This window comes from Bipolaris maydis, assembly GCF_028858645.1.
Source record: "Bipolaris maydis strain C4 unplaced genomic scaffold PSV08scaffold_13, whole genome shotgun sequence".
In the NCBI taxonomy this organism is placed as follows: domain Eukaryota; kingdom Fungi; phylum Ascomycota; class Dothideomycetes; order Pleosporales; family Pleosporaceae; genus Bipolaris; species Bipolaris maydis.
Window position 1 is genome coordinate 990,395 of NW_027093869.1, and position 14,114 is coordinate 1,004,508.

Consider the following 14,114-nt stretch of genomic DNA (forward strand, 5'->3'; position numbering starts at 1 on the left):
AATTAGGCCTCGAGATATCTTTGATAGACTCTAAGATCTTTGTAATGCGATCATTAATTAAAGCTTGAGATTGAGCCATTGTGGGGGCTATAAGTGGAGATCAAAGTAATTGAGTTGCGAAAAATATCGTATTGAGCGTCCGCACTCGCCTGCGGCGAGTGTCAGCGCAGCTGACTTAGCTAAATAAGCTAAGCCTTGGCACGGATAGTTAGTTAGTTAACGTGTTCTATCAGTAAGCTGAAAAAAACACGACAACAGCGAGTATTGCAATTTTTGGAATTAACGCAGTATATCGCACGTAAAAGCTAGCCTGACACGCCCTACGACCCGTCAGCTCTTCAGAAGCAGCGCCCACTGCCACTGAAGCGTTATGGCGACGCCGTGGCCGCGAAGGGCGACATGGCCTACCCCGCTACGCGAGCATGCTACTTCTCTCGGCACCTTTCTTCACGACGTCCTGGAGGCTATCGAGCCCAACGGCAGCCAGACCGTGCCAGCAGACCTCGCCGGAGATGTGATTCGCGGCGCGTTAACGCTCGTCTTAAAGACGCAACATACGCCTGACCTGGACACAGTCCGCGACGCCCTCGCAGTCGCACAAACTGAAGCCAAGACCAACGCAGAGCAGACCGCGCAAGCCCTCGACCAGATCAAGGGCGAACTTAAGAACACCGTAGATATCGTGCAACTAGTAGCTGCCAACATGCAACAGAATGCTAGTACAGTAGAAGAGACGAGAGCGGCAGCCAAAGAGGCGACACAAGTGGGCAAGGCTACCCTGGAAATGGTAAGAGAGATCAAGAACAAAGCACCACAGCAGCAGCGAACGAACGGGCCAACATCGTACGCTGCGGCGGCAGCAAGAGGCCTTCCACTAGCAGGTACATACAATACACAGAGTCGTATAGCACCTACCGTGCAAACTCAACGTGAGGTCATCGTAAACATTAGAGATCCGCTCACTATGCAGGCCCTGCGGGCAATGAACCCACGTAATCTTAAAGCACACGTCGAGCGTGCAATTGAGCAGAGCGCCAATGAGAACATTGTAGACGTGAAGATCGTTTCCTCTAACCAGCTCAAGAGCGGCGACCTCAGCGTCAAGGCAGCCACCAGCACCGAGGTCGAAGCACTGCGGCAGTTCGAAGACTACTGGGCCGCGCGCATCGGCCACGGCGCCAGCATACAGATCCCGACGTACGGCGTGCTCGCCCACGGCATACGCACCAGCACAATGAACATGGACAGGTTCGAAGACAACAGAAGCCAGATCCTGCAGGACAACAGACCATTCATCCCGCAGGCTGAGATCCGCCACATAGGACGGTTAACTAGAGACGCTACCGCTAAGACCGCGTCGACTATCACGATTGAGTTTACTCGACCAGAAGACGCTAACAAGATCATCGACGAGGGCCTTGTCTGGCAGTGCGAACGATACGAGCGACAGTGCCGCGTGAAGCAGTGCTTCAAGTGCCAAAAATACGGCCACATAGGAACCCAGTGCAAGGCAGCAACAGCATGTGGCTTCTGTGCGCAGGAGCACGACATCCGAGACTGTCCAGCCAAGTCAGACCGGACCATAGCCAGGAAGTGCACACTGTGCCGCGGCGAGCACGAAGCGTGGAGCCGACAATGCCCTACTAGGAAGGACGAGATGGCCAAAGCGAAGATGGCCTATGACACGCGGCCGCAGTATCATTTCGTACCGGAGATGAGGGGAAGAAATGTACAGCCCGAAATACCTACTACTATCCTTAGAAGCAGGTCTAGCCAAAACACAGCGCCGACACAGCCTACGCAGCCCACAAGGAGCCGGTCGCAGGCCCAACGAGGACGTTTGTCATGGTATGCTCTCCTGCTAGTTGGTTAGCGGGTTAAAACTACATTTTGGGGATAGAACCAACCGGAATGGCTATAGCCAACGACAGCGTGAGGGGGTAGAGGGGAGAGGATAGGAGAAGAGAAGACACGAAATATATTGGGTGGGATTGTGTTTACTGTTTCTGTGTGAAAGTGAACCGTCAAAGGCGCGTACCCCTCGTAGAGCGGGCGCGGCGCTTGGCGAGTAATGAGAGTGAAAGGGTTAAGGGTTTGGTAAGGCGGTGCTGTATTAGCTAGAAATACAGTCAAATAAAAGTGTTTTTCAAAAGTACAAACTACCAGTTGCTACCCTCAGGTGCGATACAAGTCCTATACAACTATTATACTTGTAAAGCAACGGTAGTAGTTTACTGTGCATGACTACTATGCTGCGCGCAGTCGAACGCGGTATCTGACTTGGGGGACCGCGCGCTCCCAAGTCAGAATCTGTGCGCACAGAAGCGGACCAACACAGGAACTGCAATCGATACGACAGACCAGGAGAACGCGTTGCCGGCAGGGATGAGCAGTCAGCGACCACAGAAAACGATTATGCCGAGCCGCAGAGCATTAGAGGCGATCAGCGCCAACGTGCGGCTGACCCAAAGCAACACCCAGCACATGGAGATCGACTGCGAGACAGAAGCATGAATCAGTACAACACACTAAGCATACTACAGTACAACGTACGCAAATCGAGAGACATGGTAATGGCGACGCTGCTGCGAGACCCCCGGATACACGAGTACGACATTCTGGCCATCCAGGAACCATGGAGGAACCCGTACATGGCGACCACTCAAGGACGTTTTCCACCTCTGCTATCCGGCGGCAGCAGATGAAGAAGGCCCAGCGAGGGTCTGTTTCTTCGTCAACAAGAGAATTGACCACAACAGATGGCGCTTCAAGGAACACTCGAGAGACGTCTGTTCTCTCGTCATTGAGCCTAGCAGAGACCAACAAGAGCAGCAGAGTGTAGCGATTCACAACATCTACAACGCAGTATGAGGCGGAGGTCCTATAGGCTCTACGCTTGTAGACGTCCGCGCAGTCCTCGAGAAGCACAGCAGCAATGAGCAGATCCTGCTAGGCGATTTCAATCTACATCACCCTTTGTGGGGAGGCCAGAACGTTAGACACATTGACCCACAGGCAGAAGACTTGATAGCAATCATAGAAGACTTTGACCTTAGCAATATGCTAGCGGCCGGGAAGATCACATACGAAGAAGCGGCACGGCAGACCACCATCGGTCGATGCCTCGTCACTGTCGGCCTCGTCAACAGGATGATCAGAAGTGAGGTAGACCGCGACCTCGACCACGACTCTGACCACCTGCCGATAAGCACAGTGCTCGATATGGCGGTGCAATCTATACAAGAGACGACAAAGAGGAACTGGAAGTGCATGAACGAGAAGACGTACCTAGAAGACCTAAAAGCGACTCTGCCGCCACTACGCAGGCCAACGACTAAGCTAGCACTCGACAACTACGTCCGCGACGTGACTACTGCCATCAAGACAGCAGCAGAGAAGGCGACTCCGCAGGTATGCATCTCAGCTCGGGCAAGAGAAGGATGGACGGCGGAATGCAAGGCAGTACTAGCGAAGGCGAAGAGGCTTAAAAGGCGGCACAGCCAACACGGCACAGAAGAGACGTGGCAAGCGTATCGAGAAGCGAGAAACCACAAAGCTAGAGTGATTCGCAAAGCAATGACTCAAAGGCATAGAGACCGAGTGGAAGAAGCAGTGCAGTCACCAGAGAAGCTGTGGAAGCTCGCAACCTGGGCCAAGACAAGAGGCAGTGTGGCCCCTAGGGTCACGCCTGCCATACGACACCCAACGACAGAACACGAAGTCATAGAGCCGGCTAGTAAAGCAACTCTGTTCCGAGATGTCTTCTTCCCCGCCCTGCCAGCAGCAGACCTGACAGACATACAGGACGCCGAGTACAGCGGCCAGATCGAGTTCCCCGCAGTAACGGAAAAGGAAGTGAGAGACGCGATCCGTGCAGCAGCACCTTTCAAGGCCCCTGGGCCAGACAGTATAGCAAATCGAGCGCTACAGGTAGGAGAGAGGCTGATTACCGAGCACCTTACAAGAATAGTCAACTGCAGCCTGCGCCTAGGATACTGCCCTTCTCACTTTCGTGAGTCGACCACGGTCGTCCTGCGCAAGCCAGGCAAAGACAACTACACCGTACCCAAAGCATACCGGCCGATCGCGCTACTTAACACAGTCGGCAAAGTCATGGATGCTGTTATTGCCCGGCGAATTAGCCACCTAGTTGAAACACAGCACGTGCTGCCCGACACGCATATGGGCGGCAGAAGGATGCGCTCTACTGAACACGCACTGCACGCCGTTACAGGCAGGATCTACCAGGCATGGAACAAAGGTGATGGCCAAGTAGCTAGCCTTCTGCTGCTTGATGTCTCGGGCGCCTTCGACAACGTTTCACACCCACGACTGCTTCACAACCTGCAGAAGCGAAGAGTGGATAAGAAGACAGTTAAGTGGATTGCAAGCTTTCTCAGCAACAGACACACCAAGATCGCAGTAGATGGCTTCACATTACAAGAGTACGCAATCAACACGGGCCTTGCTTGCCACAGCCACAACAAGGTTGATAAGAGCTCTTGAACGCCATGATTAGATTCCGCACTTGGAATTATACGTACATATGAGTCCTAGAGTCTCAATGTGCTAAAATGTAGAGCTTTTGAGTTGACAGCGTTCAAAAAGCCGAGAATGGCCTCTATTTTGATCAACTGTAAAGTCAGTAGTAGGAGGGTAATCTTAGATATCCAATAGCAAGATTTGTTCTTGAGAAGGTACAAAACATCATTCTCATGAAATGTTCGGAGAAGCTAATGCTTTTAGGCTATGAATATGTTATTGATCCCGCTGCTCGGCTTAGAAGTGGGTTATCAATTCTCCATGTAGCTGCCGAAATGGACTACCATTGCACTCCGGACCCGTACAAGAGAGGAACCAGATATTACATCGACCACTACGTTTTTCTATGGGAAGTGACCGAGGAGGAGTTTGTTGGCCATTACCAGTGGAAAGACTTGGCCAAAATTGCGAACTGGTATAATGGGGTCATTATGCCAGCATTCAGTAGATTCAGTGGAAGAAGGAGACCTGAGTCCGCTCTTACCTGTGTATCGGCATTCGACATGCCAACGATGATGGAGGATCTTCCTGGTAAGTCTTCAAACTACGTAGGTATCTACACAGCTAACATACTTGGGAACAAGCAAGCACGCTTGGTTGCTTGCCTATTCAGGCAAGCCAAGCGCCTCTCTATAAACCTTCACAAATTAAGTACAAACCAAGCGGGTTCCTCTAAATTAGCAATCAAGCGTAACAAGCAAGCATGCAAGCACGCTTGCTTGTTCCCAAGTATGTATACAACACCTTAATTGAGTTTTTGATTACGAGAGACCGGGTGTTTGGTTTCCTTTCATCTTAACTTAGGCTCAAGCAAGCTTCCGGGATCGGGAATATCATGTAGCCCATAGATACAGTACACTCTCATGCACTTGCAGCTTCCGGTTTCTGTAAGCAAACGACCTTTAATCCCACGCTAAGCCTCTATCGCATAGTGGTAATCTTACCCAATTAGTACTAGTTTCTACCAGTAATGCCATGGGTCGATCAGCTTTCAGACACTCAGGCTAATCAATGTGTCGTATCTATAGAGTCTAAGACTTTTCCAGATAAGCGTATGCCAGGCGGATCTATGTCCCGCGTGGGATGACAACTGGACGGCATGCAAAAAGCGGAAGCTGCAAGTGCATGTGAGTGTAGCGAAGGTGAAGGAGGGGAAACATCGACTTCCTCCATATAATCCAGCATCTTGGAGAAGCTGCAGATATGCCCAACAGCGTTTTGCATTCGTATCTTGGGTTAGGACAGTGTCGCACGCGTAGGTGCGGTCAATTGATCTGTATTGTTTCTGGTATCTACCATTTCCATTTACTCGTGGCGTACTTACCTAGTACTAGAGCTCCGTTGCCATAGATTTTTCGATTTAGTTTTCCTCTTACGCAGTAGCACCCTACTCTACTATGCCCGCCAATATATCATTAATTCTTACCCTGTCATCTAGATGACCCTCCGCCGCTACAAGAGCCTCGTGTATACACCCTATGTTTCTCTTAGAGGACTTAAAAGCGCTTGCTACAGTAAAACTGCAGCAAAATTTACAGGATCTCTGGGCAAGCGAATCCTTTCCAGAATGCGTTCGAGAGGTATATGCAACTACTCTAGAGAACGATTGTGCAATGCGGTCTGCTGTAATTGAGGTTGCCACAGAGCACGTAAGCGAACTAGGCAGGAAGATCCTGTTCAAGGATCTCATTCGCGAGGGTGGCGATTTTCCTGTCGACTATTTTACAAATGTTGTTTTTCCACAGCGTCCTGCAGGCTCGACCCATTCCCAACCGAGCGGTCTCTTTGGTAGTACGCTCGGTGGTACAAACAGGACTCATCCTACGTGGAGGTAATATGGCAGTCTGAACGCAATGCTGTCTTGCCAAACCTTGCCTCGAGCTAAATATGCCTTGAACTAGGAAGGGTACTAGATCGTTAGCTTGACGACTGAATAGCATTGTGACGGGGAAGCGAGACTGCAACAATGCAGTAGCCGCTGTTGTGTGGAAATATATTGAACAACATGTGTATACGGCATGTCGGTACTTGGATAGAACATGTATTAACGATAGAACAAGTCCGCAACGCCTGCGTGACGTAATGTGGCCGAGCTGTGGCTGTGGTCGCGCATTATTGTGTTAGAAGGATGGCTCGCAGGCGTTGCAGCAACTGCGAGGTGCTGTCAGACCGCCAAGTGGGGGACACAAAGCCTACGTGGTCGGTAAATTACTGCGAATGAAAGCTGCACGTCGGCGCCGGGTTACTAACTAAATCATCTATCGCAAGAAAAGACTGCCATTATCATGTCTTGACAAGGGCCACTGCCGTTGTGCATGTTGGAGCTGGAGCTTAGGTTTCTGTTAGTTTCTATGAACATGCTTACCTATACTATAGCCTTGCTAAGTTGCTAGTACGCGAGAGATCGCGTCGCATCACGTCTCACCCTTCCTTTCTCGATGCCGAGATGGCGAGAGCAATCAAAATGCAGCTGTATGCAAGATGATGGGCTTTACTCACGACCAGCAAAGAAGTTGAATTGATGAGATAGAATGAAGCTACTGGATATTAGCTTAACCAGATCGTCAGTGAATATGGAACCCACCTCGCGAAGGTTGTCATCGTTTGTGCACATAATCTTGGATATACGTAGTAGCGAGTAACTTGACTCTTGAGTAAGCCGTTGAGAAACGTAGGAAGTTAGAGACGAGACAGGAGAATGCGGGGTTGCACAGCGGTTTGGCTGTATGTGGCTTAGCATTACCATCCCGTGATGTTCGTCTACCTCTTCCCCGCTTGCCTTCAGAAATCAAGTCATTGTCTCTCTGCTTCATTCAAATACCTTGCTCGACGGAACAATCTATCAATTCAGGACTCTGGACAGCCAACCCGCTTATATGGCAGATACCAGCAGCAACTACAACCCACGGGGTCACCGCAATGTAGGCCGCGGCCGTGGTAATGCAACAAACGAAAGCCCTGGCCGTGGTACTCGTCGAGGTCGGTGGCCTAAATCAAGTGCCCCCGGTCGTGGAAATTCCAATGATGCAAATTTCGGCCCAAGGAATGATGGTGGGAGAGGACGGGGAAGTGGATCTAGGTCAACGATCTCCGTTGGCGGATTGCCACACCGTCATAACCACACTACCAAGAGAGGGGGCGACAGGAACTGGACATCCAGGTCAGTAGTTGCAAAGTGGATGAGGTATCTGGCCCTAATCAGGAATTTTAAGCAGAAACTCTAGTCAGCCTGCTACCACGAACGGCTTCGACAGCTTCAACTCTAATCGACAGCCATCTTCAGGGCTATCAAGCGATCAAATGCAAGAGTTCCTTCAAACAGGCCTCTCAGCGATCACCACGTCCGCAGAATCAAGGCAAATCTTTATTGACAATCTTGCCACTGAGCACGGCCTCGCCCGAGTCCGACAAATTGTCGAAACAAACTTCTCCATGCCATATAGCGTTCTCAACCCTATGTTCGACCCTCACTGCATCCTATTTCTTCACATCATTTCAAACGAGGAGATTAGACATTCGCTGGTATTGGAAAAAGCAGTGGGAACCATATACAATGTCATCTATGGATATGATGGCAATCGGGGCATTGGTTTCTTTAGAAACGTTACAGATTGTTTAGCTCAGATGACATCTGAAGTGAATGGCAGGAGAAAGGTTGAAGATGCGCTGTTCCTGGCAACAGCGGCGCTACTCACTACTCTAACGCTCAATCAGGGGGCTGCGATCAAGACTGAATTCAAGAAGGTCGTCGAACAGCTCTGCATCTGTTACGACGCCAAGGAAATCAACTATGGCAGTTCAAGTCTTAACGTACGTTCAGCGCATGAGAATATTCTCAAGATTAAAGACATACTCCATATGGGGGATACCATCTCTGCCTCCAACGCAGCTAACAGTCATGCCACAACTACTTCTCGAAAGAAGCAGCCAGAATTGCCCCATCGTGAGCCTCATCTCGACCTTCCTGGCGAACTGTCCCAATGGGGTCCCCGCCATGACAATGACCACGCACTCATCTCAGATATCAAAATCTTACCCACGCTCTCTGAAATCCTCTGTAATCAGCGAGCAGATTTCCTCCCCCAGCGACATAACCCCGGTTCACCATCCATACATCACGAAACAGGTGTTCTTCAACTCCTTGACTCCCAATTTCGCCTTCTACGAGAGGATACTTCTGGTTTACTCCGTGATTCCATCCGATTGATTTTAGAGAATTGGACTACTTTTGTTCATAACTCTGATTGGCGGATCAAACGTAAAATTCTGCGCGATGGCAGTCCAACTCCTGTTCGGATCTACTCCGATGTTGAGATTCAGCGAATCAAGTCGAACACGATAAAGGGGGTGGAGATTGAGGTACAGTTCGAACAGGCCCGCAGGGCAAGGCATCCTAACTTGATGAGAAGAAAACAATGGTGGTATGAGTCCCGGGGATTGAGGGAAGGGGGGGCAATATTGGCCGTCATCGATGGGGAACCAGATGATATCACTGTCATTTTCTTGCAAGTATCGAAAAGGGAGATTTGCACCTCGGACCATGATGACGAATCTGGAATTCATGATCTAGCAAGCGACGCTAAAAGAGCGATGATCACACTGCGCCTAGCAGGTCCGAACTGCAAGGCCGACCTGTCCAGTCTTGTCTACCTCGCTAGCGATACTAGACGCTCATTTCCCTCACCCAGGCCATTAATGCTAGTCGAGTTTCCGGCTGTGCTGTATAATTCCTTTGAAGGAATTCTAAGATGCCTCCAATCGTTACACACTAACCCAACTAACATTCCATTTACTACCTGGCTGGCTCCTCGTGCGCATGACAAAGTATCCATTCGAGAATCAGCGACAGACTACAGTCACAGAGGAGCTTTTGTCCCCCCACCTGCATACCTTGGAAGCGCCATTCTCGACCTCTCCTGTATTTCCACAGCTACAGGCAATGACAGCAATAGCGCCACCACACCACTAACCATGTCAATCTCCCACGATCCACACATGTTATCTACAAGGCTCTCTGAAGTGACGACTTTAGATACTGGTCAAGCAACTGCGATGATTTCAGCATTGAGACATGAAATAGCACTTATCCAGGGTCCTCCAGGGACTGGGAAGTCATATGTAGGAATACAAATCGCAAGGGTCCTATTGAACAACAGAGATCTATTAGGTTTAGGACCGATCCTATGTGTGTAAGTCAATCCATTGTGCTTTTTTTTTTGACTATTTAGTCAACTACAATTTTCTCCACCCTTATTAGTATCTAATCACAGAAAGAAAACTTGCTGAAACTGCGTAGCTGCTACACCAATCATGCGCTCGATCAGTTTCTCCATGAACTTCTCGATTCCGGTGTGACCAACATCTTACGAGCTGGCTCCCGTAGTCCATCCCCCCGTCTAGAAGCCTTATCCCTCGAAAACTACAAGAGAAATGGACAAATCCCACGTATTCCAGGTTTGGGGAAAAGAATAAGTGACTGCAGGGCCAGTATGGAGAAGTTGAGTATGGAGATTCAGAGAGTATGCAGACAGATCCAAGAGAGCAATGTGAGGATGGTGAAGGGGTTTTTGAAGAAGAGATTTGCAGTGCAGGCGGTAGGCATATTTGGCGGCATATCGGAAGAGTTAGATGCTGGCCTTGATTCTGAGACAAGAGATGATGCTGCAATAGAAACTTGGGTTTCCGGTGATGCACCCGGTGACTTGAGCGGTAGTGACACTGAACGCTCTATTGACCAGCTGCTCCTTGCGGAGGTCTGGACGTTGAAGAACTCGGAGCGCGCTCGTCTATATCAATACTGGCACGACTCGGCTTTAGCTGAACTTTCGCAACACTTTCACGACTTAGTTCAACGACACATATCGGCGAAGCAACAATATACCTCTCTATTCAACCAATCATACATGCAGTCTCTCGACAGATTTCATATCATTGGAGTAACAACCACCGGTCTGGCAAATAATTCTGATCTTTTGCGTGGTCTTCGGGCTAAAGTCCTTATTTGTGAGGAGGCTGGAGAGGTACTAGAAGCACATGTTCTTACTGTGCTTTTACCGTCTATCCAGCACGCCATATTGATTGGGGATCATCTTCAACTGCGTCCACGAATTTTGAACCTCAAACTTTCGATGGAATATGACCGCGCAGGGCCCAAATATAACCTCGATGAATCGCTATTCGAGAGACTAGCCAACTCGCGATTTGAAGACCGGACTATGAATGGGGAAGAGAAGAGAGGGGAGGAAGACCAATTTCCGATCGCACAACTGGATCACCAGCGGCGAATGCATCCTATGATCTCCTCCCTCGTTCGCAAGACGCTTTATCCTAAACTCCGTGACCACCCTGACACAACCTCTTACCCTGAAGTTTCCGGTATGAGACGCAGGTTATTCTGGCTTGACCACCGCAATGTGGAAGATGCTGGTGATCCTGAGGACATTATGCAAAGTAAGACAAACATATGGGAGGCAAAAATGGTTACAGCGTTGGTGAGGCATCTATGCAGACAAGGAAAGTACAGGCCTGGTGAAATTGCGGTGTTGACACCTTATATGGGACAATTGAGGGTATTGAAAGACATGTTGGCTGAGATCGTAGAACTCATTATTGGAGAGAAAGATTCAGAGGAATTGTGTGCCTCAGATGCCGGGGCGGATACGAGAGATAGCGGTATGACGAAGGAGCGGTCGATGCAAAGGCGACAGTGGAAGCAGCAGCAGCACCAAATGGTTGGAAAAGGGAAATTGTTGGATGAGTTGAGAGTAGCCAGCGTGGACAATTTTCAGGTAAGAGATATCAATTCTGGCTAAATTGTTCTGGACAGCTAATAACTCTCACTGCTGGTTCACTAGGGCGAGGAGGCAACCGTCATTATAGTCTCCCTGGTACGAAGCAACGTATACCAGAATTGCGGATTTCTCAAGACGCCCAACCGAATCAACGTTCTCCTGAGGTAAATACGAGAGTTTCCTATTCTACACCTGTTTATCCAATAATAAGTCACTAACTTTGCCTCTCATTTGCAGTCGCGCGAAACACGGCATGTACATAATTGGCGATGCCAAAACCTCATCCCACGTCTCAATGTGGTCATCTGTCATTGAACTACTAGAGAAAGGTGGCAATATCGGTTCGAAACTCGAACTTCAGTGCTCTCGTCACCCCGATAACAAAATCTATGTCTCCTCCCCCGACGACTTCGCCATCCATGCCCCAGAGGGTGGATGTGCAGAGAAATGCGGACTAAGATTAAGCTGCGGGCATAGTTGCGCAGTGAAGTGCCACTCGACAACACTGCATGAAGCGGTTAAATGCATGGAGTTGTGCACGAGGGTAAGGGAGTGTAGACATCCGTGTTCGAAGAAGTGCAATACTCCGTGCGGTGAATGCTACGAAAAGATCCTAAACGTCCTGCTTCCATGCGGACATGTGGCCAAAGAGGTGGAATGCCGAAATATGGAAAATCTTGCTGGCGTAAAATGCGAACATCCTGTGGAGCGAGAGATGCCCGGATGTGGCCACCATCTCACGGTACCGTGTCACGAAAACACGACCGATTTCAAATGCTTGCATTCATGCGACAGCTTACTCTCTTGCGGGCACAATTGCCGAAAGCCATGTTGGAACTGTATGCAGACTAATGATCACGGTTCTTGCAATATTCCATGCGGACGATTATTTACAATTTGTTCGCACCGCTGCGATCATCCATGTCACGACGGCGTTCCCTGTTCTCCCTGCAATCTGCCCTGTGAGACACGTTGCAAACATAGCAGATGCCCCAAGAAGTGCAGCGATCCGTGTGCTCCTTGCGCGGAGCAATGTGGATGGAGCTGCGATCATCGACGCGATCGCTGCAGTATGCCGTGTGCGGTCCCATGTGATATCATTCCTTGCGATCGCCGCTGCGAAAAGAACTTGGTATCTTGTGGACATCAATGCCCTGGGGTTTGTGGCGAGGTCTGTCCGGATTCCAAGTTTTGCCGAATCTGCTGTGCGCCGGACATTCTTGAGCAATATGTCGATTTTGTTATGTTTAGAAGATACGGCGAAATTGAGATTGATAAGGATCCATTAATCTTCCTCTCTTGTGGACACTTTCATACAGTCTCCACCCTCGATGGCATTATGGAGTTGACTCAGCACTATGTCACCGACTCCCAAACTGGCAAGATTGTGAGCCCGAAATCATCGCAACGGGTAGTAAAATCTGGGAGCGCGCCTAAAGGATGCCCAGTCTGCCGCAAGCCACTTAGAGATATCGACCGCTACAATCAGATTATCAAGAAAGCATTTCTGGATGAAGCAACGAGAAGGTTTGTTGCACAAGCGAATTCAAGATGTGCGGAGCTGGCGGAGAAGATTCAAAATCGAGAGATGAAGATAGAGAGGGAAAGAAGCGAGTTCGTGCTGCAATGGTTGAAGGAACTTGGTGAGTTAAGAGGGTTGGATCAAGTTGAGCGTGCCCTGGAGGCATACCAAATAGAGGGAATCAGGCTCCAAAAGGACATCAAAAAATTCACGAAATCTGTGGAAAAGACAGAGCAGCCTTTCGGGAGGGTCAACGATTTGCTTTCCGCTGCACTCGTCAGACAGTGCGATATAACAACAGAAGCCCTCAAGTTTGATGAATCAGTCATCCAAACCGGATTCCAGTTTCGCGGGCAATGTTTGAGTCTTCGCCTCAGCTGGGCGATTCTTTGGGATTTTGACGCAATCTATAGTAATGACTCAGTCGACCCACGTATTCGTTCGGCATTGCGCAATAAGGTAGCATCCCAGATTAGAGGGTTCTTGGACAGATGTCTCTCGCTCGTAAATGCGAGTCAGAATGCCAAATTTCCACAACAAGAAGCAGAAGCGTGGATCTATCGCGCATTATTCTCTATGCTCTTACGCAGCAATTCCCGAGCGCAAGGCCAACCTGTTGACAAAGCTACCGAGGTGTCGACGCGCCAGGTGTCGGAGGAAAGCTTGGAGGAATTTGAAAGACTCTTTTCGCGGCATCCCGGCAGTTTGGCATATCTCAAGGACGATGCTGAAAAGGCCAGAAGGCTGGTGAATGGTGGGACGTTTTATACAATGGTAACGGCAGAAGAAAAGCGAGAGGTCTATATGGCTATGGCCAGGCAGTTTTCAGGGACAGGCCATTGGTATTACTGTCGGAATAATCACCCTGTAAGACGCTTTCAGTTTATACGCTCTGAAAAACCCGGATGTGAATTACTAACTACCATTTGAATCATAGTTCACGGTAGGGGAATGTGGAATGCCAATGGAAGAAGCTCGATGTCCACAATGCGAAGAGCCCATTGGAGGCCATGATCATACTCCTGTGCAAGGGGTTCAGAGAGCAGAGGACATAGAGATTGAGTTTTCTTAGTTAGGTTGGTTATAGATTGTAGAAAGTGTTTGCTGCGTTCACGAAAGTACATACTATACCCTCTCGTTTACCCCTTGCTGCCCTCCCCTTTAGCCCTTCCGCTTCTTACGCCCGCTACCTACCACCTGCCCAAATATCCAACCTGATCGAGAGGACAATAAAAATCAGTTCAGGCACGTAGTAATAG

General features: G+C 49.4%; 3 protein-coding genes across 3 annotated transcripts; all 3 read left to right on the top strand.

The window, feature by feature from the left end:
* The first annotated feature begins 4,642 nt into the window (after window positions 1-4,642).
* Window positions 4,643-5,429, top strand: PSV08DRAFT_365112 (uncharacterized protein). The gene is made up of 3 exons (XM_014221475.1): window positions 4,643-4,697; window positions 4,747-5,073; window positions 5,127-5,429. The coding sequence occupies exons 2-3, from the start codon at window positions 4,818-4,820 to the stop codon at window positions 5,216-5,218; spliced, it is 348 nt and encodes a 115-aa protein (XP_014076950.1). The 5' UTR covers window positions 4,643-4,697; window positions 4,747-4,817; the 3' UTR covers window positions 5,219-5,429.
* A 573-nt stretch (window positions 5,430-6,002) lies between these two features.
* PSV08DRAFT_187197 (uncharacterized protein) lies at window positions 6,003-6,377 on the top strand (the record flags this gene model as incomplete). The annotated part of the gene is made up of 1 exon (XM_066091964.1): window positions 6,003-6,377. A coding segment is annotated over one exon (375 nt), but the record flags the coding sequence as incomplete, so codon positions are not given.
* A 963-nt stretch (window positions 6,378-7,340) lies between these two features.
* PSV08DRAFT_208451 (uncharacterized protein) lies at window positions 7,341-13,972 on the top strand. The gene is made up of 6 exons (XM_066092072.1): window positions 7,341-7,702; window positions 7,767-9,731; window positions 9,839-11,330; window positions 11,397-11,497; window positions 11,571-13,722; window positions 13,793-13,972. The coding sequence occupies exons 1-6, from the start codon at window positions 7,419-7,421 to the stop codon at window positions 13,925-13,927; spliced, it is 6,129 nt and encodes a 2,042-aa protein (XP_065948418.1). The 5' UTR covers window positions 7,341-7,418; the 3' UTR covers window positions 13,928-13,972.
* The last annotated feature ends 142 nt before the right edge of the window (window positions 13,973-14,114 follow it).